General features: G+C 35.7%; 1 protein-coding gene across 1 annotated transcript; it reads left to right on the forward strand.

Moving 5' to 3' along the window:
• The first annotated feature begins 9,684 nt into the window (after window positions 1-9,684).
• LOC146141372 (uncharacterized) lies at window positions 9,685-25,251 on the forward strand. The gene is made up of 9 exons (XM_083390080.1): window positions 9,685-9,741; window positions 10,635-10,863; window positions 17,199-18,638; window positions 19,872-19,951; window positions 20,172-20,269; window positions 21,094-21,247; window positions 21,866-21,965; window positions 24,255-24,311; window positions 24,867-25,251. The coding sequence occupies exons 1-9, from the start codon at window positions 9,685-9,687 to the stop codon at window positions 25,160-25,162; spliced, it is 2,511 nt and encodes an 836-aa protein (XP_083246206.1). The 3' UTR covers window positions 25,163-25,251.
• Window positions 25,252-25,855: the final 604 nt, after the last annotated feature.

Genomic DNA, 25,855 nt, shown 5'->3' on the forward strand with positions numbered 1-25,855 from the left:
TTTATGTAATTAAACCGCTAGTAAACCATACAAATGATACTACGAACACCTTGTCATTTGTTAACAACCCAACAATCGGGTGGTTTTATGGCAAATTAATACAAAATGTTGATTGATAAGAAAAATTGTTGGTTGTTCTTAATTCGAATTTAGATATTTACTCCCGGATGGAGACTGTTTATTGTTACAGGGGCATCAAACATATAGTTTTTTAATTGATTGTAGGTTTTTATTAAGGGAAAATAAATTGTTTTTTTTGATTTGGTTTGAGGACAAGGAGGAGAGAGGGTTAAAACAAAAAGCGTTTTTTTGTGAAAAAATATTTGCATTTACGTCGTAAGGGATGGCAGAGAGAACTTGTTTTCAAACCGATTTTTGTCCGAAGCTTTATAGAAAAAGTAGACATGGTAGAACTTTCAAATTCTCAGACATGACGTAGAGTGGTATGTTGGTGCTATGTAGAGGTTTCTGAGGCTGCACCCCTAGGTGCCTTTGACTGGGGGGACAAAAAACAATAATGTGACGTCATATCTTAAATTCGCTGTAGCTATCGATTCCCATCTAACGGTTGAAAAGATTCAATACAGAACTAGACGGGGGTGTGGTTGTTGTATATTTTGTCAAGGGGTATATTTTCAGGGCTTGGTGTTTTTTTTAATTTCAAATTTTTACTTTTTTTTTACTTTTTTTTTTTTTTTTTGATATTTTGTATTTTGTATTGTATATTTTATATTATATATTTTATATTTTTTTTCCTTTACTTGTTTCTGCAAGCAAAAACAGATATGGGCCGAAAACTTCCTACTTAATTTCTGGCGTTGATGCGAAAGGGGTTCAAATATGGCGTCATAGTATTTGGGAAATGATCGAAACATATATTTGATAAATAAATTTACGTAGATAATGCGTACAAGCATGTTATTACACTTTGGCCAACTAACATGTTTAAAAAGCCAATTTTATCATTCTCTTAAAATGGTTTGACGTCCATGGTTTGCTTTTGCCAACTTTTACTCGGTCATTTTTTACCATGGCGTGGTCCGAGCAATCAAAGTTATAACAGACTTTAAATCTGTAGTTTCGATCAATATATAAAACAAGTTTATGTGCCTAATACAGGGGTCCGCAAATACTTTTTGGTGCGACCCAAAATTGCTAGTACCGAGGTCTCGCGACCCAAATACTTCGAATTTTTTTAATAAAATAGCTTTGCTAAAAAAAAACAGTAATTTATTGTGTTTCCATTCATTAAGACAGATCTACATATTATGCGTTATTAAAGAGAAAGGGTTCTGTAACACAACTGAAAAGAAGCCTTGAGTTTTACTACTTTTGATGTCTCATTCGGATGACAAATATGATTTAGCAACCAAAATGGGGCTTGCAGCCCCCACCAATTCCCCGCCATAACCCCTTCAAGCGCTTTCTTAGTGCAATAATTACTGGCAAGGTGTGTAATGTTTTTTTGGCGCGAATCACTAAAAAATGTCCGACGTCTCATCGCAGTCGTTTGAGGAAACTCAATATTATAAGGCTCACATCTAAGGATTTTTCAGAGGGCAATATTAATTTTAAGACAGAGGTCGACAACCTTTACCAAGGCGCGAACCAGACCAAACTCAGCAAGTTCTCGGCGGGCCGTATTAAATTTCCGCTAACAATTTTTTTATAAAAACGTGTGGTCTCTAAGCACTTCAATATAATAACTCTTAATCAGGGACAAACCCAAATGTTTGACGCAGTGAAAATGATTCTAGTTACACTACAACAAGGAAGCAACGGGCGTAGCGCGAAAAAAATGTTTAACTTGGCAAACCATTAAATTTACAAGGAGACGTGACGCATTTTCCACACACGACATAAAATACGAACATATTTCTTATGCTCTTTTTGTTAATGTTTATCATTAAATAATACATCAGCAAATTAATTTGGAAAAAAATTGATTTTAGAGAGTTTCATGCTACGAAAATTTTCCTATGCTTATGGTTGTCATCCGCACGTCACCTTTGGTGTGAGAAGACTACATCAAAACGCCAACGTAATTAAAAGTCAAATTTGATACACGCGGGGAAAAGTTTGTACAATTTCGTATAGTTAAAACAGTTAAAAATATTGTGCATATGCTGGCCTTGTGTACAGTTTGTGAAAGAGTTTGCGTGCAGGATGATTTTCATTGGAGGGCCAGATCCGGCCTGCGGGCCGAAGGTTGCCGACCCCTACTGAGACATAATTAAGGCTGGAAACTTTCGGCCCATATCTGTTTTTGCTTGCAGAAGCAAATAAACGTTTATACTTAACCACAAACCAAATTTAAATTAATAGTATTTGAAAGCAACCCTGATGAGTAACGCTATTTATAACTGTTCACTACTTTTTTTTCTTTTATCATGTTTTAATGCCGCTGTTTGGACACCAAACTGTTTGTCCTTGTTCGGTATTAGGGCTGTGCAATAGTTGCGGTTATAATTTGGGTTAGGGGTGAAATTATTAGTGGGTTTGGGGTTAGGGGTGGGCTTTGGGTGAAGGTTAGATCTTACTCTAGTCAGTGGTCGTATTCCGATGTAGGCCTTGTTCCACGTTATAGTTGTTGGTTTAAGTTTGGTTTTGTGATTTATTTCGACTTTGATGTTGTTTCAATTTCGATCTGTTACTGGAGTCCTGTCGTGAATGTTAATATTTCATTAAAAGTTTGTGATGCACCCTTGTATACCTTTTCGTTCTGCTGCAACCCATGTATATTTTGATGCACCCTACAGTGCACCGTACACACCGGTTCAAAAGCACGGGCGCCATTTTGTGTCCGCTGCATAGTCACGTGATGTGCGAATAAACGTCGGTTGCTCGAATGTTTGGGCGTAAATGCAATAATGCGTCGCGTTCAACTTTCCATCGTTGTGGAATCCGTGCCATACCGCCTTGATGTCACTTTACATCCAAACACCAGCTGCTCATTATGACGTCACTTTGCATCCAAACAACAGCTGCTCATTATGACGTCACTTTGCATCCAAACACCAGCTGCTCATTATGACGTCAATTCAATTATTGCGGGAAAGGTAAGTGGCTAAATTCACCTCATGGTTGCCAGTTAGGATTTTTTAAAGTCAAATTTGAAAATTTAGGTTTTTTTTGAACCTCTTTGGATTTTATTTTCTCAAAAAAAAATCCAAATCAAATTTGGCTTTTTTAGGCGTTTTTTCGTTTTATTCCAAAATGTCATGAGTGTTATGTTGAAAAGAGATCAAACTAACACAAAAAGGGAAAAAAATTCCAAAAAATATCACAAAAAGAGAAAAATTTGCGAAAACAAAAAAAATTGCCAAGAAAAAATTCCAAAAAGAGAAAAAAATTAAGAAAATTTGCCACAAAAACAGAAGTTCAATGTACCAGCATGACCATTTATTGCATTTTTTATTTATTTAAGGAAAAACATAGGCTTGTTAGAGTTTGTAGTAGATTTGGCTTTTTTTAAAGTAAGTTTGGCTTTTTTTATTTTTTTCATCTAGCAACCCTGATTCACCTCAAAATCACAAACAGAAATGAACTAAAAGTAAAACAAAACTATTTACTTATTTGGTGAATTTATAATGTTATTGTTTCGCTTGCCACAAAAGTAGGCATTCAAAATTGTAACAAGCTTATTTAATTTAATAGCTAATTTGCATTTGAAATATTATGGCAACTGGGCATAATGTGGATTTAGCTCAAGTTTGAATATTTATTCTCTATAAATTCGGGCGATTCTTTAAATAAAACCTTTAGGGAAACCAGGGCTGCGGAGTCGGTTAAAAATAACCCGAGTCCGACTCCGGTCAAAAAAATAAACGAGAGTCCGACTCCGGTCAAATGTGCGATTTCGTCGAGTCCCGAGTCCGGCCTGGACTCTACAGCCTGTATTTCACCAGTTTACATAACTAAAATAACGTGGATATTCAGCAATTCACTTACAGGGCCAGGGATGTTCTATAATTCATTCACTCACAATACATGTTCGGAAAATATTCCGCCATATAATATTCCGCCTTTACAATTTCCATTTGGCGGCCATATCAGTTTTAAAATTCGGTACTGCACATGCGCATGTCTGACTCTGGACTTGGGTAGTTTTACAAGGTCTTATCCGAGTCCTGAGTCCGACTTCAGCAAAAACAAACTGAGTCCCGAGTCCGACTCCGCAGCCCTGGTGGTAACACTATTGCTTAAACTTTGGGACGCACCCTCCTTGACACAATTTGTCCAAACTCACGTAACTATCACCTAATCTGTATAGCCTTTGTATACCTTTTGTCAGCTGTGCACCCTAGTTCTGCTATACACTTGGGTATGCAATATACTTGTTGAAGCTCATTGGATTAATGTACAGTTATTGCTGCAAGAGTTTCCTTAGTGGGGTCATTATATAACCAAAAAATGGCTTTACCTGTGATTTTTGTTCAGTAAACTAGTTTTTTACTGTGCCACAAGCTAAAAATGTTTGAGAACCAAGGTTTCTGTTGTTATTCCAATAAATTAAATCAGCAGGTGTATATAGGTCAAGACGTGCTCACTTCCTTAAGAATTCTTGAATAAAAAATACATATTTTGTCATACTGGTGAACTCCACCAGCACTGGCCAAGCTGTATACCATCCACCCTTGCAAACCATTCTTGGTTGTATACCTCAGTTTTATTTCGCTATGCAACAAGTTGTAGTAGCTGGTTCAATAGCAGCCCATTTAAGCAGTAAATCTGTAAATACCATATTTAACAAGGCAATGCTGGGTTTTAATTGCAGTACATTGTTTGGTAACCTGTAGGTCAGATCTAGCTCACCAAGCAGATTTATCCGGTCATCAGCCCCTTTTTTATTAATAAGATGACCTACTGTGCTATTCTATTTTGCAATCTGTCTTTTTTGAATAGCATATATAACGTTTTCAGTTTGTTTTTATATCTTTTCAGTCTGTTTTACCAAAGTTCCTGTAGATGAATGTTTGCCAAAAATCCGCCAGTTATGGTGCAACAATTGTAGAATGCAGTCGAGAAGTATAGCTTGCTGTCAGATACTGGAGGCCTAGGTCTACTAAAATTTTGCAATTAATTAACAGCGATGGAAGTGATTCATGACTGACCTACTGTTGGCGGCTAACTTAATCCAATCATTATGTTCTTTATAAGAAAGTAAATATTCAAAATGGGTGATATATTTATTTCTATGGCATGTAATAATGTTTATAACAAACTGTGTAACTGTCAGGTCATTTAACAATTGTGTTTTGACGTAAATTGCGAAAGATTAATAGTCTGATAATTATCGATTTTTCAGGTTAAAGCAGTGCTTCTTAAACTTTTTTAGTTTTGTTCACTCGTAGCATTTTTCTCCATATTTATTCACCCTTGTCCAATGATATGATAAAACTATCTCGTATATATGTAACAGCACATCCGGAATATCCGCCCTACTCGCAAGCTATCGTCCATTTTGGCCGGTTCACTCTTATTCACCCCTTTTGGTTGGTTCACCCCTGCAAAAATATTATTCACCCTGGGTGACCCATTCACCTGATTAAGAAACACTGGGTTAAAGTACAAATATCCGGATATATCCATTATCCAGATACTAGAAATATTAATATCCGAACCAACCTTAGTTGAACAAAGCGAAGTTGAGTAATAATTCAGTAAACTATTAAAATATAAACGAAACAGAATTGTAGGTTGTAAAGGAAAGTTACTAACTCCCAATCTAGTAGATTCACATACATTTTATCTGTATGAGCATCTTAATTTAACCATGAAACTGTAACATATCACAAAACATGCTAATAATTAGAATTTTCTTTCGAATAACAGAATCTGCCTGAATCCGAATGATGAAAACAAACTACTGGTTGCACATCAATGATAAGATAAAACTTAATACAGGACTTTAAAATCAGTTTGTTTATATGTTATAATATGATAAATATATTTCGCTACTAAAAGCATTATCAGTATCTAACACACAATATAAGTCAAGAAGTACGCTAATAAAAAATAATAAAAAACAACTGTTCTAGGCAAGTGGTGCACTGTACAATCCGCAACCTGGATCAACGATGCTTATATTGTGTTATGTTTTAAAATATATATATATATATTTTTACTTAACATTTTATAACATCTAAACAAATGATTTTCGGTTCATTAAGTTCTGCAAATAACATGCTTGTTTTTTTTCAATAATGATTAGGTTTCTCTCATGTTTGCAAGCTAATATCATTTAAAAGCATTGCTTATAATTATTTTCTTTTGTTCAGACATGACCTAATTCTGCATCTAAATTTGTCTTTGTACATCTAAATATGGGACAGTTTTTTAATGTATTTACCCAGTTTATCATTGTTTTATTTGTTGACAAAAATATTGTGTGTTAGATTTAATACTTATACACTTTTTGACTTAATTCAAGGAATTGTTGAACATTAATCTCCAAATAAAGAAAGTTGAACTAATATATAAATATTCCTTGCTCTAAAAATCCTCAACGGTTAAAAACAGTCAATTGAACACCTACTGACCCCTAGACGTTGCAAACCTGGCCTTAATTTAACCCCATAATATCCCCCCAAACCAATTTACCCTATTATTTAAACTTTTTGTCGAGCAGACTTTTTTTCTTTTTTTTTTGTCGAGCAGACATTTTAGTGACAATATGCAGAACAGCAGAAGCACATATCGTTAGGCCTATACAGAATTTAACTTTAGTAAGAACTAAGAACACCCAAAAAACAAAGAATTTGGGCCACAAATGCTTGTCACCAGAAGGCGGCAATGCTACCAGCCTGCATTCGACATAATTTATTTGTTTTTTTTTGTGGTGGTGATTTGCAATTACCCATTCCCTTACACTTGGTATTTGGGTCGCCAAGAAAAAGGTTGACAACACTGAAAATAATATGTCAATGCTTCTATGGGTCGCGACCTGAATGTGTGTCGACGTTTAATTCGGTTTGGTCGCCCACTGCAGTAGTTACACTTCTACAACAGTCAAAATAATCATGGTGTAAATACCGATTTTCAGATGCTATAATAAATTTCTCCTTTTTATGTTTCTAAATGTGTTTAAAATGTTGTTAACAGTCTAGACATGCCAAGCCGTGTTGTCGTATCAATATGTGCTTATACCAAGTTATAATGGATGTCTAGAACAGACCTGGGCAACTGCAGCCCGGCTTATTTTGTTTAAAACACTTATTTTGGAATCTGCAATTCAAACCTCAGGAAACAAACATGACTTTCTATATGTTTAAACATTTATATACACACCACTCTTTCCAGGGACGGATCAAGTTATGTAATTGCCTAACCCTTGTTAAAAAAGGCGCCATTCAATCTAAGGCGCACAAATGTCGACTTCAAAACGGCCGGTGCCAGACCCATGGCCCCTGTCCCCTACCCTCTTCCTACAGTTTTAAACTTTATTTGGGCCATTTAGGCCTCATTCCGATGAATTTAATACTTATTCCGACGATTTAGATATTACTCTGTCGTGGATATTACTTCGTATTTGGCTTTATCATGTCATTGGCACTATGCTTTTACAGATTTTTCTGCTTTAGGTACTGTTGTGAGTTTCCCATTTTACAAGTTGTTTGTAATTGCCTAACCCTTGGCCTTGAACATTATCAACCATGTTGTTAAACTGTTGGTGCTTAAAGATCTCACAAGCTTGTTTGTAATTTTACAAATACTAAGTATATGTTATAACAGGTACTACCTTTACTAAGCCCAACTATAGAAATGAAACATGCACTGTGCTCTTTCAAGTTTGTTCGTTTGGTTGAGTTGCGTTTAATATTAACCTACAGGCATTAGTTTGCTACTCAAGAACCAGTTTTATTTTTAGATTTTCAAGAGTGAAGCGAAAAACAATTCATTCATTATTTTCCTGGATACAGGAATCTACACAAAACAATGTTGTCATTTCACTCTTTAAACTTATTCATCAGTCTTTACTGAAATAAAATCTGTTTGAGTAAATATAACCCTCTATACCTGGTGCCACCATACTTTTTAACAAAGAACGGGATAACTGTAATACCTGACGCTTGGGGCCAGTAACAGCTGTCAAACTTATTAACTTACTATATGTTACCTTCGTTGAGTATATATGTTGCCGCTGGTCGATAAAATCAACTGGACAGGCTTCATCTGGTCGTACTTGGTTGACCTTTACTGTAAACTAACAACTTTGCGCACCAAGGCATCCAGGCTTACCTAAGTGTGACTGTGAAAACACTAAAGTATAATGCTGAAACAATCAGATTTATGAAGCTCATATTGCATGAAGATTTAAATGTGTTTTATTGCAGGTTTTTCTTATTGTTAGTAGTAAGTAAACTGTTTTAAACTTGTGATTTGTGAGATTTCCTGAAGAAGAAGCGAATAACGTATTTAGTGAGGTGAGTGGCTGTGTGCAATAACTAAGTTTTGTGTGTTCGTTTACCACTTAAAGTAGCTTATACTTTTAACTCTCACTACTGTACACCAGGGGTTGTAAAGTGGGCGATGTGCCCCCCCTACGGGCACATGAAGGTTTTGCAAGGGGGCACAAAGGACTTTTCAAGAAAAACGTTTGCTAACAGAATATCTCCGAAACATACTTCTCAGTTGTGTCTAACACACTTTATTTTATTCCAAAAAGCACATTATTTTATTCCTGTTTTATTTCGTGCACTATTTTATTGTTTAAATACTTTTTTGCCGTTAAAAGAAAATGTGCCATGCAGACTGTCGCACAAGCTGTGCTGCACAAAATCTTATTGGCAATTAATGTGCACCTAGCAATCTACAACTCACCTTCTAAACAACTAGAATGTGCTTTAGATGCCAACATAATTACACTTCAAGCTAACTTTACTGAAGAAAAACATGGGGGTTAAAATATTTCAACCTAACTTTTACCTAAAGATAAACATAGGTATTAAAATAATTTCACATAATTTGCCGGATTTTCATTTAAGCCCCTCATTGTTGGTAGCTATGTTTTTATTTATATGAAAGAAAACTGCCTGTTTATGCTGATCAGTGTGGCTATTAAAGAGGCAAGAGTTTCGATAAATTGTGTTGAGGGGTCGCAGCCCCAAAATGTCCCCTGCTGTACATGAATAGTATATTTATGGTTATGTCCAACCTTTGTGAAGTTAGACTGAACAATGGTACATATATCAATAAGATTAACTCGTATTTCCAAGTATTTTGGCTTGTATAAGCACTGCCTTGCAAAGCATTAAAACTTCAATAGAATCCTGTATAATTTTGTATGCATTTGCTTTGTTGCTTGGCTTTAAGTGCTGAACTAATACCCAACATTCATCATAGCACCAACTTATGTTAGAAAGCTGTTTTAACAACTTATAGCTGGTCGTTTGTACAACTGAAAAGGCGTGTAACTTTAAATTTACACATAAATAGATGTTTGATACAAGGTCTGTACCAAAAAATCTACTTCTATATGATTTTGTGTATTTAAAACCTGTTAACTTCACTACATTTTACACCAAATGTAGTATTCTACGGTTTTGCTGGTTGGCCTTTTATTCAATGAAGATGACTTGTGTAGACTTTTTTTGGTTTATTTAGGGTTGTGAGTAGTAATTTATTTGCTGTAGGTTGTTTCATTAAGTTGCTTTTGCTTAGGGTTTGCATGAAAGAAAGAGAATGGCCGATAATCAAGAAGAAGGCAACGGAGCTCCAGATGATCAGATCATTGACTTGGTGAGTTTCACAATTGCATAATTTGTGAACACACATTCATCTATAAAGTAACAATATCTAAAGTACAATAACGCGATCTTGTATGGCTTATAAAATGTGAGAAATTACTTGGGTCGCGAGATTTTACCGAACTGATTTTTTTTTCAAAAATGGGTCGCCTTTAAAAGGTGTTGGGAACCCCTGATCTATATCATAGAAGCATTTTGTTCATATTAATATCAACATGCTCAGTGAAAGAGAATGGTTAGTTGTAAAACTGTAATATTGTGCAAAATATATTTGATATCTGTGACTTTCGTTTAGCCAAACAAAATGTGTGCACTGTGCAACCGTTTAGTTAACGCTAGTGTTAGTGATATAATAATAATCTTAATGATGTGGTAGTGATTTAACGGTTGTCCTTTCTTAAGGTGATATAAGATGCGCGTTGAATCATTTGACGTGCGCTGAAAATTGTGGTGGCATAGGTTGCTGACCCCTGTAACAGAGTGTGTTGAGATATTTGTCATGTTTGTTCAACTAATGTGTAAGTAATTTGGAAGCACCCAGGTTGTATTGTTCAACTAAAACCTAGCTACTGGTCTCAGATGTTGCATTATCTTTATTGCGGTTTTATCAGTTGATTTTGTACAATTATTGCAAATTAACTTTGTCGAATTTCTGGGTAGTTTGAGCCCTATTATAAACCTACACACCTACATTTGGCATCTCTCGGTTCATGCAATCACTTGTAACTAAAAAAGTAATAAGACAAAATGCAAAACAAAAGTTGATTTTTCACAGCTGCAAAAGACACTTTTATTGCGTCAAGTGCAACAGATGTTTAACACCAATTTGTTGCAATGATTGATGTTCAGCTCAATAGTAATATAATTTGTTTGTGTCATTAACAGAACCAACTTCAAGTGCAAAACCTTTTCCTTGGTGCTAAAGTTCAACAACAAATCACTCATGAGACGAAAGAGTTTCACACTCATGAGACGAAAGAGTTTCACACTCATACGACCAAAGAGCATCATGTGCATAACGTACAAGCTGAAAACTTACTTCTCACCAGCGGTGATGTTCACATTCATCTTCCACAAGCAAACGTCCAAGCAGATGACAACATCACTGAAGCAGGTTGGTGGATAAAACTTGAATATTTTACTTGATTTAAACTTTCATAATTCATTTTCGTTTCCTGAAATATGTCTGTTACGTGTTTATCAACACGTTAAACAATGTCTAACTAGTGACTTATTTGTGATATCTTCTATTTGTGTGATTACAAGCAATGTGCGCAATTTTCCCTACAACATTTTGGTTCTATCTGCGTTTTGGGAAATGCCCCTTTATCGTCAAATTTGTTTCTTTTAACGAAACAACTGTTTTTCTGATATCAATGTAAATTTTTGCTATAATTAACCCAAACTACAGAATTATTTTATTTGCTGGGTCATTTACTGAATTACCAAGTAAAACTAGGCGGGGTTACGATTGTTGAATGTTTTTAGGTGTTAGTTTTGCACAGTTGCGTATCCAGGGGTGGAGGTTCGGACCCCCCTTTTCATAAGTCATTATCGTTTTTTGTTCGTTTTGTCAGGGTTTAACTCACCAGTCGAAGCTGCGTGTTTTTTTCGATGTAATTGGGTCACGTGTCTTAATAGCAATAAACCCAAGTAGTCTTTGTAATTCATCGGGCCTGCTGCCTCTTCGACAAACTATACACGAGTTCGTTTCAAATACTTTTTGACTATTTTAACTACGTAAGTGCGAGAATAGTATAACAGCATTTGGTTTGTTTACGTTTTGCAGCGCTAAGATTAAGTTCAATTTGTAGACAAATTAGTGCATTGTCTAATTTTTTCCACAAGTCTAATTTTCCATTTTAAGCTTTTTTTGGAAGTTCTTGGTATATAAAAAAAAATGGGTTCCTAAATATTTGCAGACTTTAGCAATTTAGCTTGATACGTGGAGAATTGTTTCTCTTTAAGTGCCCCTAAAGGCCTCTAACACTCATCCAAATGCAATTTTGACCCAACAAATGGTAGAAAACAAACTTTTGCTTCCATTTTTACTTAATTTATTGCATTTAAATGTACAGTTGCGTTTTTTGGGTGTCCGAAAACCCCCTCTAGTGGTTAATTTCAAAATCTTGTAACTTCCTAATGGATTGGAATTTTTGCAGTTTTTTTTTTGTCAACATATTTTTTTGATCCATATTTTGCACAACGTAAATATTATAAAAATCTGGGACGGGTGGTTACAAAATTTCAATTTTTGTGATGATTTGATATGAAAATGCTGCCAAATCAAAGATGATTTGATATGAAAGGCTGCCAAGTGCTTCGCGGAAAAACAGAAAACCTATTCAAAAGTATTAGCCATATATTTTTTAACATTTTTTTTTTTTTGTTATGTGTGTAAATCTAGGTGTTAATTTAAACTTCTCATCTTACTACACATGTGTAGCCACAGTTCTCTGGAATTTGTGTATAACTTAGGCATAATCAATCTCTTGTGATATTTAATTCAGGCATTATATACTTATTAGAAAACAAACTGGGGTGGCATGCTAATGCTGTTTTCATTTCATGTAAATTGACGTTGGTGAATAAAAGTTTGGAGACCACAGGGCTATAGGAATGTTTTGAGCAGCATGGCTAGGGTTGCCAGAAAGTCTTTCAATATTTAAATGTTTTTAATTGTTGCATACTCTTTAAATGAAAGGATGTTTTTCCAAAAGCATTAGAATGATCTTTGAATTTATTTGCTCATTAAAGAATCTTTGAACACTATTTTTACTTGAATGTCTACGTAGCCCAGGGGCGGGTAACTTCTCCAGTCGGCGGGACGATGTGGGAAAATGATCCACCTTTTGTAAGACCGGAAACTGTCTGCGGGCCGCTCAAAATCGCGGGTCAGGTCCGGCAACAGGCCGTATGTTGCCCGCCCCTGATGTACAACAATAAATTGATAATATACTTCTGGGAGCGTGATTTCCTTCAATAGCGCGACAAAAAGTTTGCCGATCACTGATGTAGAAATTAAATCCAGTGAATTACTTTTGTGTTTAACTACGGGAAGGGAAAGGGGTGATAAAATATACTTTATGTAAGATAAAATTGATTCAAAATCAATAAAGGTTATTTGGTAATGTGCAAGAAATCAGTACACTTGGCAGTTTACGTTAGTCGCTCGTCCTATAATGACCGTACTACACCCGGTTTTAAGTTAAGGTTGTTGCGTTATACAGAGTTGATCGCTCAAAAAGAAAATAAGTGCTAAAGCATCTGCTCAGTACCTAAGAATCAACCTTAACCCAGTGAAGTAATATATAGAGTCATTCACAAAAGGCCATTCCATGCTTAATTCAAAGGGGCGGAACCCAGGTTTCTGGAGTTTCTTTATATTTTAAACAGTTAAAGATCTCAAAGAAAAAAAGATTGCAACAATTGTGAGCGTTCTGTGATGAGCGGTTCCGAAGATATGACGCTTTAAAATATTTGACCACTAGGTGGAAATAGGTCGTTTTTTGGTTCTGCTTCAGTGCTTTCAGCTCTCTGGAGGCTTTATTTTGCAGCAGAAGCCTGTAGTAAAATGCTATTTCCACATTTATTGGGGTGCTGGTTAGGGATGTTCAAAGTAGAATATCGAATCCAATTCTGCCGTTTATTTCGGGTAATTGGAACCGATATAATTTAATGTTTTACCGCGGATTGTTGCGCCTAATTGCACAAACGCGTGTGGTAAGTTGGCCTGTCACTGCGGCGACCAATTAGTGCAGTGTCAGCGTTTTTTCGGGCGACCAATTACCGCGTCTCGCGATAACGTTCGTCTAATAATTAAGTGTCAATCAAGCGTTATTGGGCGAGCGACTAACGTGTAATGTCTGGTGTGGAGTTCGCAATTGCCCTAAATGCGTTAAGTTGCAAAAGTAACATAGCGTTGCAAAACGTGCTGGCCGTCTACAAAATGCGCTATAGGGTTACTTAAGGTCAACTTTAGGCCAACATCCAGCGAGGTTATGCAGTTATGCACAACGTAATTGTCAAGAATTCGTTATGTCAATAATAACTTTGTATTCTTTGCAGTACATTATTTGACTGCATAACAGATCATGTTAGTCAAAAAAGAAGCACTAAAACCCGACAATGCTTTAAAAACAGGACCGAATTGCTTAAGACTTCTGTGTGCAGTGTTTCATTGTACTCACTATTGGCAAAAATCTAAGTTTTGGCAACAACCTGGACAGTTGACATAATACAGTTTACTGAACTGCTTCAAAACATATGGGAGAATTTTTTATTATAATGTACACATGTTAGCAAATTGTTTGGGCGATTTATTGCTGTGATTGTGGGCCCTATAGGGTAGATGAAGATTAATCCCTTCCCCAAACAAAACCTAGGTTAGATAATTTAATAAAAATATACTAGGATTCGCTATTCTGGATTCGTTATTCTAGATTCGAAACCTATTATTCTAGAATACCTTGGGATTCTACTTTGAACATCCCTAGTGCTGGTTTTCAAAATGATGCTTAAACCACTATGTGGTTATTTTTTTTATATGAAAATCGCATTTGAAGTTTTATGACTTCCAAAGAGTTTTCCGAAGCTCTCTGCATTTTTTTTCAATTTTTTTGTTGGCAAAATAGTCTTTAGACAACATAGTATTTGGACAACCTATACAAGCCGAAACGTTGGTTAACAATTGCAATTACCAGAGGAGCTGTTTTTGATTTATATTACCATGCCTGGTAGCAACAGTTTTTATGGTATTTGGACTTTCTAAAGTGGTTCTTGGTATTTTACAATTAGTAATTGGTTATGAAGTTTCAAACTTGAGCCTCTTGTAATAAAATAAAAAGTGACCAAACTTTCAAATGTGTTCAACTTTACATACAACTATAGTACAGACATACAATAACACATTAGCTGAAATATTTCTATTCAACAGATTGTATAAAGTTCTAGAAAAACAAATACATACAAGTAATAAGACAAAGTATTTGTTAACTATGTTTGATAATAGTGTGTGGTCATACCACTGCCTGTTACTTGTGAGGTTTCAATTTACACAGTACGTCATAAAATTGATTATAGCAAATACCATTGTATCGAAGCTAATAAAACCAGGAATGGCCGCATATATTTGACCAGAGCACATAGTTGCTATTTTAGATTATTTTCATCTAGATTTAAATGTTGTGGTATAATTCTAGATGTAATATTCTACAATTTACAAGATAAATATCTGTTTTAGATTACTATTATTTTAGTTTTCGATTATAAGAATTGCCTTATTTTTACAAAAATATGACAACTGGATATATTTTTTTATTAATTTTATAAATTTCAAATTTTCACCAATTGAAAATTTATTAACTAGGTATAAACAAATTTCGAATAAATGGTTTTGTTTCATGAAATAAAAAGAAGAATATAAAAGGCAAAATTTTTCAACGGTGTCCTTTGGACCCCAGGGGGGCAACAGGCATGTTGTATTTTAATTTTTAGCCAGTTAACCATTTTGTTTTGGTTTACGTTTTGTCCAGAGATGTTTTTAGAATTCGTGGGCAAAGGGATCACAAAGTGTTTAGCGCTAATGGAAGGTAGCCACGACACTTATAAGGTTAAGAACCACTGGTCTAAGGCATCAAGCAAGACCCTTTAAGCAACTTTATCTTGCAATATGCCAAATGATATTTTTATTTTGTACAAATATATTCATTAATTACTTTCTAGAATTCCTGAAAACTATCCAGCTATTTCTAAATATAATTTCTTTAAATTCAAGAAAATTTCTTTAAATTCAAGATATTAACTGTTAAAAAATTATTACTATGCAAGCACCTATTTCGTTCTCATCCACTTGAAATCATACCTATCCAACATAGAGAGTCATATTGACATTGTCTTGGAACCCATTAATTTACTTTGTCAAAGTTGGACAAGCCATAAAAACTAACCACTTTGGTGCTACTATAGCTGGAGTCCAAAATTATGTATTGTCATCTGGTTTGTCTGGGGCCGAAGCGATATACTAATAATAGGATCTTGTTTCAAAAAAAGTATCTCCATGGTTAAACCATATTGCTAACTCCTTTCATGTTGCTTTAAGTATTTTGCTGGAGTCTTGGCTAATTCCACCAATGCTAATTTTACAGTAATAAAAAACATTGTACAATACAGTATTTGATTGAAATGTGAGCATTTTTTTAATAAGCCTTTAACAGGGTAACCTACTCCATCACTAGGAGATATTTGTAGCTAAGAAGATATAATCTGCTTTGATGTCAAACAGCTCTACACATAGTTGCATTTCTGCTTTTAAATTTACACAGTATGTCATGGAATACAGATCTACACATAACAAAATATCTGCAAAGTTTTGTACATTGTCTCATTGTTTGCACTTCTTTATCTGAAATCTTATACAATATGTTGAATAGAAATATTTAAGCCAATGTGTTATTGTATGTCTGCACAATAGTTGTATGAGAGGCTGCAAAAGTCCGCGTATTAACGCATTTTAAAGTTTGGTCACTTTTTATTTTATTACAAGAGGCTTAAATTTGAAACTTAACCAATTACTAATTGTAAAATACCAAGAACCACTTTAGAAAGTCCAAATACTATGTTGTCTAAAGATTATTTTGCCAACATAAAAATTGAAAAAAAATGCTGAGAGCTTCGGAAAACTCTTTGGAAGTCATAAAACTTCAAATGCGATTTTCATATAGAAGAAATAACCACATATAAACATCATTTTTTGTTTAAGCATTATTTTTGAAACCACCACCCCAATAAATGGGGGAACAGCATTTTACTACAGGCTTCTGCTGCAAAATAAAACCTCCAGTTAGATAAAAGCACTCAAGCGGAACCAAAAAATGACCTATTTCCACCTAGTGGTCAAACATTTCAAAACGTCATGTCTTTGTAACCACTCATCACAAAACGCTCAAAATTGTTGCAATCTTATATTTTCTTTGAGGTTTTTAATTGTTTAAAATATAAAAAAAATCTGGGAACATGGGTGGACAAATTTTGAAAAACTTTAAATTAAAGATGGAATGACCCAAAATAATTTAAGGCCTTGCATACATGCACCTCTCCTTGGGTTATAAAAGCCTAATTAAAGCATTGCAAATAAAAAAATTACTGGCTAGATTATAGTTATTGTGTTTTACCTCCCACACTTAACTTAACTAATATTTTTGCAGCTATAAAATGCCTTTCTTTGAGGGTTGCACTTTACCAAAAGCTAATGCTAATACTTTGTTCATATTACATCCAATAAGATAAGTTTATGTTTAGGACATCTAAAGCTAGTAGCATTAATTTGTTCAACTGATGAAGCAGATGTCTGCTAAGGGCTGAAACTCAAACAGCAACTCAAATTAACAGGTTTAATTTGTCCCAAAGGCAAACAGAATTTATTGAATCTATTGTTTTACTATGTTTTAGATTCAACCTCTGTTGAAGTTTTACTGGAAACTATAAAGGAAGATCTCAAGAGACCACAACAAGAAGTTGTTTCACTCGGGCTAAACTACGAGCAGGAAAACTTTCCCTGTGTTCATCCAGTTCTAAGGACAGAGGAAAACTTTTATCGAGGTGGAGCCGGTAAAACTGAAGACTATAAGCCTTTCACACAACAAAGGTATGTCGATTCTGGCTCAAAGGAGATCAGTTTTGAGCGATTGCATGATTATGTAGTACCTCATCGCTACACAGCTTTAGTTGGGGCTCCTGGTTCTGGGAAATCAACCATTGCCAGACGACTGTCAAACACCTCTTGCATAACGTGGATTCTCCTGTTGTGCATGGACATGCTCTATGGGTCAGAAAGAGTCACTCTAAGGCAGGTTGTGGTTGATTATGCGTACCCATGGTTAAGCGAAAGAAAACGAAACGCCATATTTGCAGCAATAATGAAGTTCCCAGGGAAATTTGGGATCATACTTGATGGTTACGATCAAGCAACTTGGTCACTTGATAATGTAATGCCTAGATATGCATCGTATGATACTCCAATGTTAGTTGAAGAGGTAATCGCAAATTTATGCACCGGAAAATTCTTTCCAGGCATTTCTATAGTTTTGACTTCCAGGCCACATTCTATAGTAACCCTTAAAAAATTACTTCGACCAAAGGAAATTGTTTTAGTACATGAGTTTACACCAGCCGACATGAAAAAACTATTTTTTGCTTTTGCTAAAAATGAAGCCCAGAATATATGGGATAGCTTTACCAAACTCGCACCTGTGTTACTTGAGCTTTGTCTTACCCCGATCATGCTTCAATTGATCCTTTTGGCTGCTTTGGGTACAGATAATCTCACCGAACTTTTTAACATCACTCAGATTTTCATAGTTTTACTTGAAAACCTGAGACGCTCAGAATTTGCCAAGGGTCATGACATCGAAAATATCAAAGTTAAAGTCGCAAAAATCGCTTACAACGCCACAAAGAATTCAACTGTCATTATGACCTATCCACAAATGGCTGAGCAAGGTTTAAGTGATGTCATAGTCCAGGATATTATAATCGCAGTACCTGGGTATTCTCACTTTAACCAGAAACTTTTCGACGGGGACAAAAAGTTTTATTTTTCACATCAGTTACTTCAAGAATTCTATACCTCTGTCCATATTAGCCAGAACATGAGTTTAGATGAGTTTAGTCAGATTGTCGATGGTTTGGTCGCTAGTCCTCACTGGGCGATGGTGAGAAGATTCGAATGTGGTCTTCTACTCGGAGAAAACTTCACAGTTCCAGAATCCGATGAATCCTCCAGTGATGCAGAATCCGATGAATCCTCCAGTGATGCAGAATCCGATGAATCCTCCAGTGATGCAGAATCCGATGAATCCTCCAGTGATGCAGAATCCGACAAAAGAAAAGGTATGTACACCATTTCTAACCGTGATTTCTTAGATTATATTTTGGTTTGGTGACATAAGCAAAGTACACCGTGTAGTACAAACTACGCTAGTATGAAATGTATTGTATCAATATGTAAGGCGCTTTTTTACCTAAAATCGTTAAAAACGCCGTTTTTCGTAATAATTAATTTTGACAAAACTTTAACCTAGTAGCGTATCCAGGGGGGAGGAGGTTGAAAACGCCGTTTTTGGTCTCCTGTTTGGTGGACTGTAAACGCAGGATGTTTTTCTCTTTCGCCTTTTGTTATTTGTTCAGGTTTAGTATTCGACAATTGACAACGCAAAGTCAAGCCGTCTTACTTATCGTCAAAAACGTCGAGTTAGGCGCAGCTAATGTTCCTCACTGTTCGCGCTAATATCTGATGTTGGTGTAACATTGGCATTTAATGATTGTTACCGCAAAATTATTCTCTATAACCATATCCTAAAACCACGTGTTTAGTGTATAATTGACACAACTTATTTTTTCTATCACTTTGCTGACTTTGGCAAACAGCTCGGCGCAGATATTGCGCTAATCGTGGCATAATAATACCCGGAAAAAACGAGACAATTTTATCTCTTTGTTTGTTTCGGTTCGTTTGGTTGGAAATGTAAATTAAATTTGTTTCATCACTTTCCTGAAATTACTTTGTGCTCATGAATCTCTTTAAAAAAAAAACTATTACACTACACAATCTTGTTAGACTATAGCTTGTACAAATAGATATCATAAACATATTTCTTGCTCAACTCTGTAAAAAGTCAGCAGTGGACTGGAACAAACAATATTTCACTCTGAAAAGCTTAAACGTGAAAAAATTAATATTACATCCCGAGTTTATTGGCGAACTGAACTAGTCACTCAATTAGGTATTTTAGAAAACTGTATGTGGTGAGATTCGAACTCACGACCTCGGCCTAACGGGTCCGCCACTCTACCAACCAAGCTAAGTTTCCCTTTTTATCAATAATGCCTTAGTTACGTCCATATTACAAAGTATGCAAAAGTTTAGGTTAAATTTGAAAATCAACTTTTGGTACATAAAGCTTTTTTTTGGTGCAAGTTTGTCATGCACCCTTTGGTAGTGGTGTTGCACCCCAAGCATAATTTGATACATACTGGAAAGCTGTTGGAAAAATATGGATGTAAGGTGGTCATATGTGAAAAGTTTAATATTTTTATATTCACAAAGTGCTATGTTTCACCCAGGAACGTCAGAACCATCAACTAGTTCATCGACGCACTTGGCAACTCCGCAACCACTTGACGGCGCACCATCCACACTACAAGTAATGCAGTTGATGTTTACAGACAAAAATATATTATAACAAATAAATTTCAGTAGCATTTTGTGCTGTTTTGCATAAGTAGTGCAATTTTTGGTTTAAAAGTTTTATATAAATTAGTTTAGCTAACTAATTAGTGAAAAAGCATTCCATTAAGAAATTGCTTTGGATGTTTGGAATAGTTTTAATATTTTTGTGATTTATTGAAATGCAATTCTTTCAGGCATCTGTGTGTGAGGAGAAGATACAGGGAAGCTCCTTGCTGCTCGATCAACATCCAAGCGTTGCCCCAAGAGAAGCGCAATCAACTTCAAGCTACGGGTTTGCTATCACCACCAACCTGTTTATTGTCACAAGTTTTGTGTAATGCTAAACATATTTAGGATTTGGTCGTGCCAGAATGTTTCACCTCGACTAAGACATGGCCCATTTATCCATAGAAATCATAGTTGTTCAGTTCATATTTAAGTGGATTAATCGCTTACATCAAGAGTCGGTAACCTAAGCCCAATGGAAACAACGTTGCAACAAATGTATTGATTGCGGCCAGTAAGTCCTTATGTGGATTTGTAGCAACACTTTATTACGGTTCTTTGTTAAAACTAGGGTTGGGCATTTGACCGGTCAAATTCTCGTCAAATAGGTCAAATATTGGTCAAATACTATTCACACTATCAAAATACAATTGAAGGTAAAAATAAGCCTTGATTTTAAATTTAAATACATATGCGAACGTTTTGGCTCAAGTGCAATGGTTTGTAAAACAAAAACAATTATTTTTTGACTATCAATAAGAATTTTTGCAAAACCATGCCCATCTTGCAAGCAATACTATATCAGTATTGTAGTGATTTTTACCTCTACTACAACCACCAAGTTAAGCCACCAAGTTTATTAATGAAATTTAACAAACTGTGAATGTATCAAGAAAAAATATTTTTACGCACAACTTTTGTCACTATATCTGAGTTTTCTAAATCATCACCAGGGTCCACTAGAGATAAAGCATTTGGTTCTTCTAAATTTCTAAGTAGCCTCAGATTGTGGTATACCCTAACTAGTGTTTCCTTTTATGACAAATGTGAATTATCATTTATTCTAAACAAAATAAATCTACTTTGCTATTACAAACACTTTGTTATTAGCACAGAACATGTGTCCGACTGCTGTACAACCGACCAACCGACTGCTGTACAACCGACCGCTGTACAACCGACCGCTGTACAACCGACCGCTGTACAACCGACCGCTGTACAACCGACTGTTGTACAACCGACACATCAACAAACTGACCAACAGGTTGCTATTTCTTTCTATAATTTGGTGTGATTGATATTAGTAGCAGTTTAGTTTGATCGCATGTGAATACAATGGGATAAATATAGCCTACTGGTTGGCATCTGGGAACTTCAACGTTTTGTAGCTGGACGCCATCGTGGTCGCATCACACCCAGTGTTCTAAACAAGCCAATTTAAAATGACTAAATCCCAGTCAAATCACTAGCAAGCAACTTAAGTCCAAGTCAAGTCTTTCTCAACAAATAACAAGTATAAGTCGTTAGTTACCCAACCCCAAGTCAAACCCCAGTCACAACATTGTCATTTTAGAACAAATGTTAAACTTGAGTTCTGAGCAATATTTCGCATAACAAATATCGAAAACCAAACTCATCGTAAGTTAAGATTTCTACAATGGACGAAAATAAACCAGTATTCAAATTAAAGCACTAAATATCAGTTGTGTGAGACAACATTATTCAACCTCCAGCGCTGTCATCGTCACTGTGACTATGACGTCACCAGTAACACCCCTTCCAACCCCAGGTAACCTCACACTTTGCGCCCATGCTTCTGCTTGATACGCATTTATAATTATAAGAGTTGTTCTGTTTGTTCACCAGCTATGTTTGTATGCAGGTTGCCAAGCAACAAGCAGCTGAACCACCTGTCAATCAACCAAACCAACTCTATGTCGACCAAAGCAGAACGGACAATCCGCAGAAACCAACAAATGAAGGTAAGCGACCATTTGATGAACTTACACCTGGCAATGATTCAGATTATCCTTCATTTGGAAATCATTAAATGCTCAGCATCAGGGGCGGATGTAGGGGGGGTGAGTGGAATATTTTTTTCGCCTATTGTTTTTTTTCGCGGTTCCCTAGGTAGTATGGCTTATTTTCGCCAAAATAAGACATATTTTTAAGCTTTGTAGTGGTGTTCGAGCTTATGGCGCCATATAATGAATATTTCAAAAAAATGGTAAAATTCGTTTCGCGCACTCGCGCAAAGCGGCGTTTTTCAGATTTGCAGAGACGGCTTAAGTGACCGTACGCCAGTATAGCAGAATGCTGGCGACTTGGCGACTATGTCGGCCAAAGAATCAGCCAGAAAACCGAAGAAATGGGTGCAAAAAAATTAAGCAAAAAAAAAATTGAAAAAAAAAATTTATTTATTTTTCAAAAAAATTTTAAGTTTTTTTCCAACATCCAATTTACAAAATACCTTGTGGTTGTTTCCACACATATATTTTTGAACAGCGGAAATATGTAATAACATTACATATTACAATTGGCAGAAATTAATTTTGTTTGTGTCATTTTAAAAATAGTTATGGTAGTGTAAGGCCTATAGACTGTTTATTATTTTAAAATGTACACACTTTTGATCATAGGCTACAATTGTTACGTGTTGGCAGTTTTACTTTGAATTGGCAAGTACTTCTACATTGAGTTGATTTCCTGTATATTGAGTTGAATTCCCCATTCCTGTTAAATGTACTGGTATAACATTCGCATCGGCATATAAAGGATGTACTAGGCTATGCTTTCCACCTAAGGCCTAAAGTATATTTTTGGTTGTTTAATTACGCAAATGCTAAAAATTTTCTTTAGCCTGGTTTTGCTACGTTTCTGTGTCTTTTTTTTTTCAGCAAATCTACCCCAAAGGTAATATGGCAATGTGACTGTGACCATTTCTATTAAATTTTATTATAAATATCATTATTTCGAGCAATATAAATTGAAAATTTATCCAAAGAATATTTTTTCGTTTTGAGCAGCACGTTTTCACACAGGTTTGCCTGAAAACAGCTATCTATGTAACACTTTTAAAGCAAGAAAAACAGACATATACGTCCACCCCCAGGCCCCAGGTTGTACCTTCACATGTCCCTTGTGTACTTGTTAATAATGTCACAAAATTATTTGCGCCTTCGGTGCTACGTTTATTAATAGCCTTGTTTATCGCCAAAACATGGCAAGGTTCATACATTCCTTTGGCGAACACATCATTTAAGGGGCGCGACCAAAAACCGAAGAATTTTCGCCAAAAATGCTTGTCACCAGAAGGCTGGCAAGATTCTGCCAGCCTGCCGTACGCTGACCTCGATTATATAATAACTAACTTATATCCAAGTACAATTAAAAGCTTTTTTGTTGTTAATGCAAATCTGTATCAGAACCAGCCTGCCAATATACTTCATCCGGCCCGCCGCCTCTTTGACAAATTAGACACGAGTCCATTTTAAATACTTTTTGACTATTTTAAGTGTGTAAATGCAAAAAATTTTCGCGCTTCGCGCTAATGATCTTCCTACATCCAGTGTGTTTACGTTTTAATGCTCTTTTTGAACTAGATCAGCGCTTTTTTTACTGTTGCGCCGTGGAAAGCTGCCAAGTGCGTCGCGGACAAACGGAAAACGTATTCAAACATAATCGACAAATATTTTTTAACCATTTTTTTAAATGTAACAAAAACAAGAAATTTAAAATAAATACCGGTGTACCAAAAAAATCGCGCTCGCTAGCTTCGCTCGCCAGGTCTGCCCCCAAATGGTTAACAAACACTAAAATAGATTAACTATAAAATTTATCGCGATTTCTCAAAGTAGTTTTATTACACTTTTTTAATAGTAGTAGGGGGATGGCGACGTGTGGACTCGAGTTTTAAACCAAGTATACGCTTTTTTAGCGAATTTGCGCCAAGACTTTACTGCCTCTTTAAAAGTAATTATAAACACGTTTTCAAAGTGCAAAAAATCCGAGGCCCACCTGATTCACAATTGTTATAAAGTTGTAATAACACCAAATCTTATTTAACATGAATTATGACGTCACGCAATGGCATACTTTTGTGACGTCATATCTGAAAAAAATTCATGGCCCTCCCAAAACTGAAATCCTAGATCCGCGCCTGCTCAGCATCTAATTAAGCTTGATGGGCGACTTAAAAGTGCGAAAAGTGAAAGTTTGTCAACAAAAAAACTTACATGTTTGTAAAATATGTTTTCCTGATATATTTCCAGGCAAGGCTGAGAAATTGTACAAACGCCTTTTAAAGCAATTCAAACGAGAGCCCAATGGTAAGTTTACAACATTTATTTTACTTTGTGCTATATTTTCACTGGACATATGTATTCAAACAAGTAAAACACACGTGAGCATATTGGGCTGCTACAAGCTTTAGCCGTGAACGCGATTAAAGAAACTCATTAAGTAGATGGCGGTAAAAATATAAAATTATCAATCTATGGATAACCTAGCATTAAATAAATATCTTCGTGTAAAAATGACTTCGTTAGAAACAAGTTCTTCTCCGGGTTGATCTACTCACGTAAACTTTTTACTATTAGTTACGATTTTGAAAGTTAGTTGTCCAACAACATAAAATAAGCCGCCTACATGGCAGAAATATTACAATATCTTACACAAGTACTATCTCTTTTATTTATTGTGATTTTTTGCCGGTCCGTGGACATATTTTTATTTAATCAGTTCGTTTAAAAAATTTGCAACTTCTGCTTTAAACAACCATTGTTAGAACAATTCACACTTGTGACGTCACAGTGCCAATTGCTGGTTCAACCTACAATGTTATTTTTGTTGCTTTTTTAATATTTGTTGAAAACTGTGTTTAGATATTGGAATGATTGTTGATTTGCAAGAATGCAATGAAGCAGTGCTCCAGTCTTTCGCAAAGCACTTCCCTGTGAAGGCTGATTTTAGCAACGAACCCATCGGTACAAGTTCATGCCACGCTTTGGGGCGGATGCTCCAGCATGTCGACAAAACAATCGAGTTGTTGGATCTGTCCAACTGCGACCTGACAAGTCAAGGTTGCGAACACATTTGCGAAGCAATCGGGAAAATGACTCACAAGGTAAAGTGCTTTCATGTAATTATCAGCATGTTGTCTCATTTAATTTATTTATAGAATAATTTGTATTTGTTACATTATTGATATAAAGATTTCAATGCCATACCCTGGCTAACAGTTACTTGTAGCGTGGTTTCCCATATAAGGAAGCATGTTAAAACAGAATCGCGCCCCCCCCCCCCTGTTTTTAAAGGTACAGAATAAATATGAAATTAATTACCGGGACAACTTATTAGTTTACTTCAGGGGCCACAAACATGTTAAACGATTGGTTTACGAATGTTAGTTTGCAGCGTTTTTTCGAAAGCATTAAAACTGTATTGCAAAGACTAAACAGGGATTGCGCTTTAAGCAAAAACGCATTGATCTATTAAATTATATTTTTATGGAGTTCAAAATCCTTATGACGCTTTGGCCTAAGACAGTGTTTCTCAAACTGGGGTCCGCGGTCCTTTTGGGGGCCGCAAGACAATTTCCTGGGACCGCGAAGCACCTAACAAAAAATCAACACGACGCTCCCGAAGAAGAATTATTTTGTTTAATAAACTTTTCAGGCAGCTTACTTTTCCAAACCAAGTTGATTATTAGTTGTCCATTGACGTCATTGCACGCTTCAAGTTAAATTGTCCATTGTGACGTCATAGTGTTGCCTTGTGCTAATAAGAGTTACGTTTTTACAGCTTGCTGCGCTGACACTGTGGGCTATATACGGTCACGGTTTTAAGACTGTTCGTGATTGCTTCACTCAAA

Source organism: Ascidiella aspersa, chromosome 5, assembly GCF_963924565.1.
Source record: "Ascidiella aspersa chromosome 5, kaAscAspe10.2, whole genome shotgun sequence".
NCBI classification, from domain to species: domain Eukaryota; kingdom Metazoa; phylum Chordata; class Ascidiacea; order Phlebobranchia; family Ascidiidae; genus Ascidiella; species Ascidiella aspersa.

Coding starts and splice junctions, on each gene's coding strand:
- LOC146141372 (XM_083390080.1), top strand. CDS start 9,685: ATGGCCGATAATCAAGAAGAAGGCAACGGAGCTCCAGATGATCAGATC. Junction 19,952..20,171: donor GCGCACCATCCACACTACAA/GTAATGCAGTTG, acceptor CAATTCTTTCAG/GCATCTGTGTGTGAGGAGAA. Junction 21,966..24,254: donor GCAGAAACCAACAAATGAAG/GTAAGCGACCAT, acceptor ATATATTTCCAG/GCAAGGCTGAGAAATTGTAC.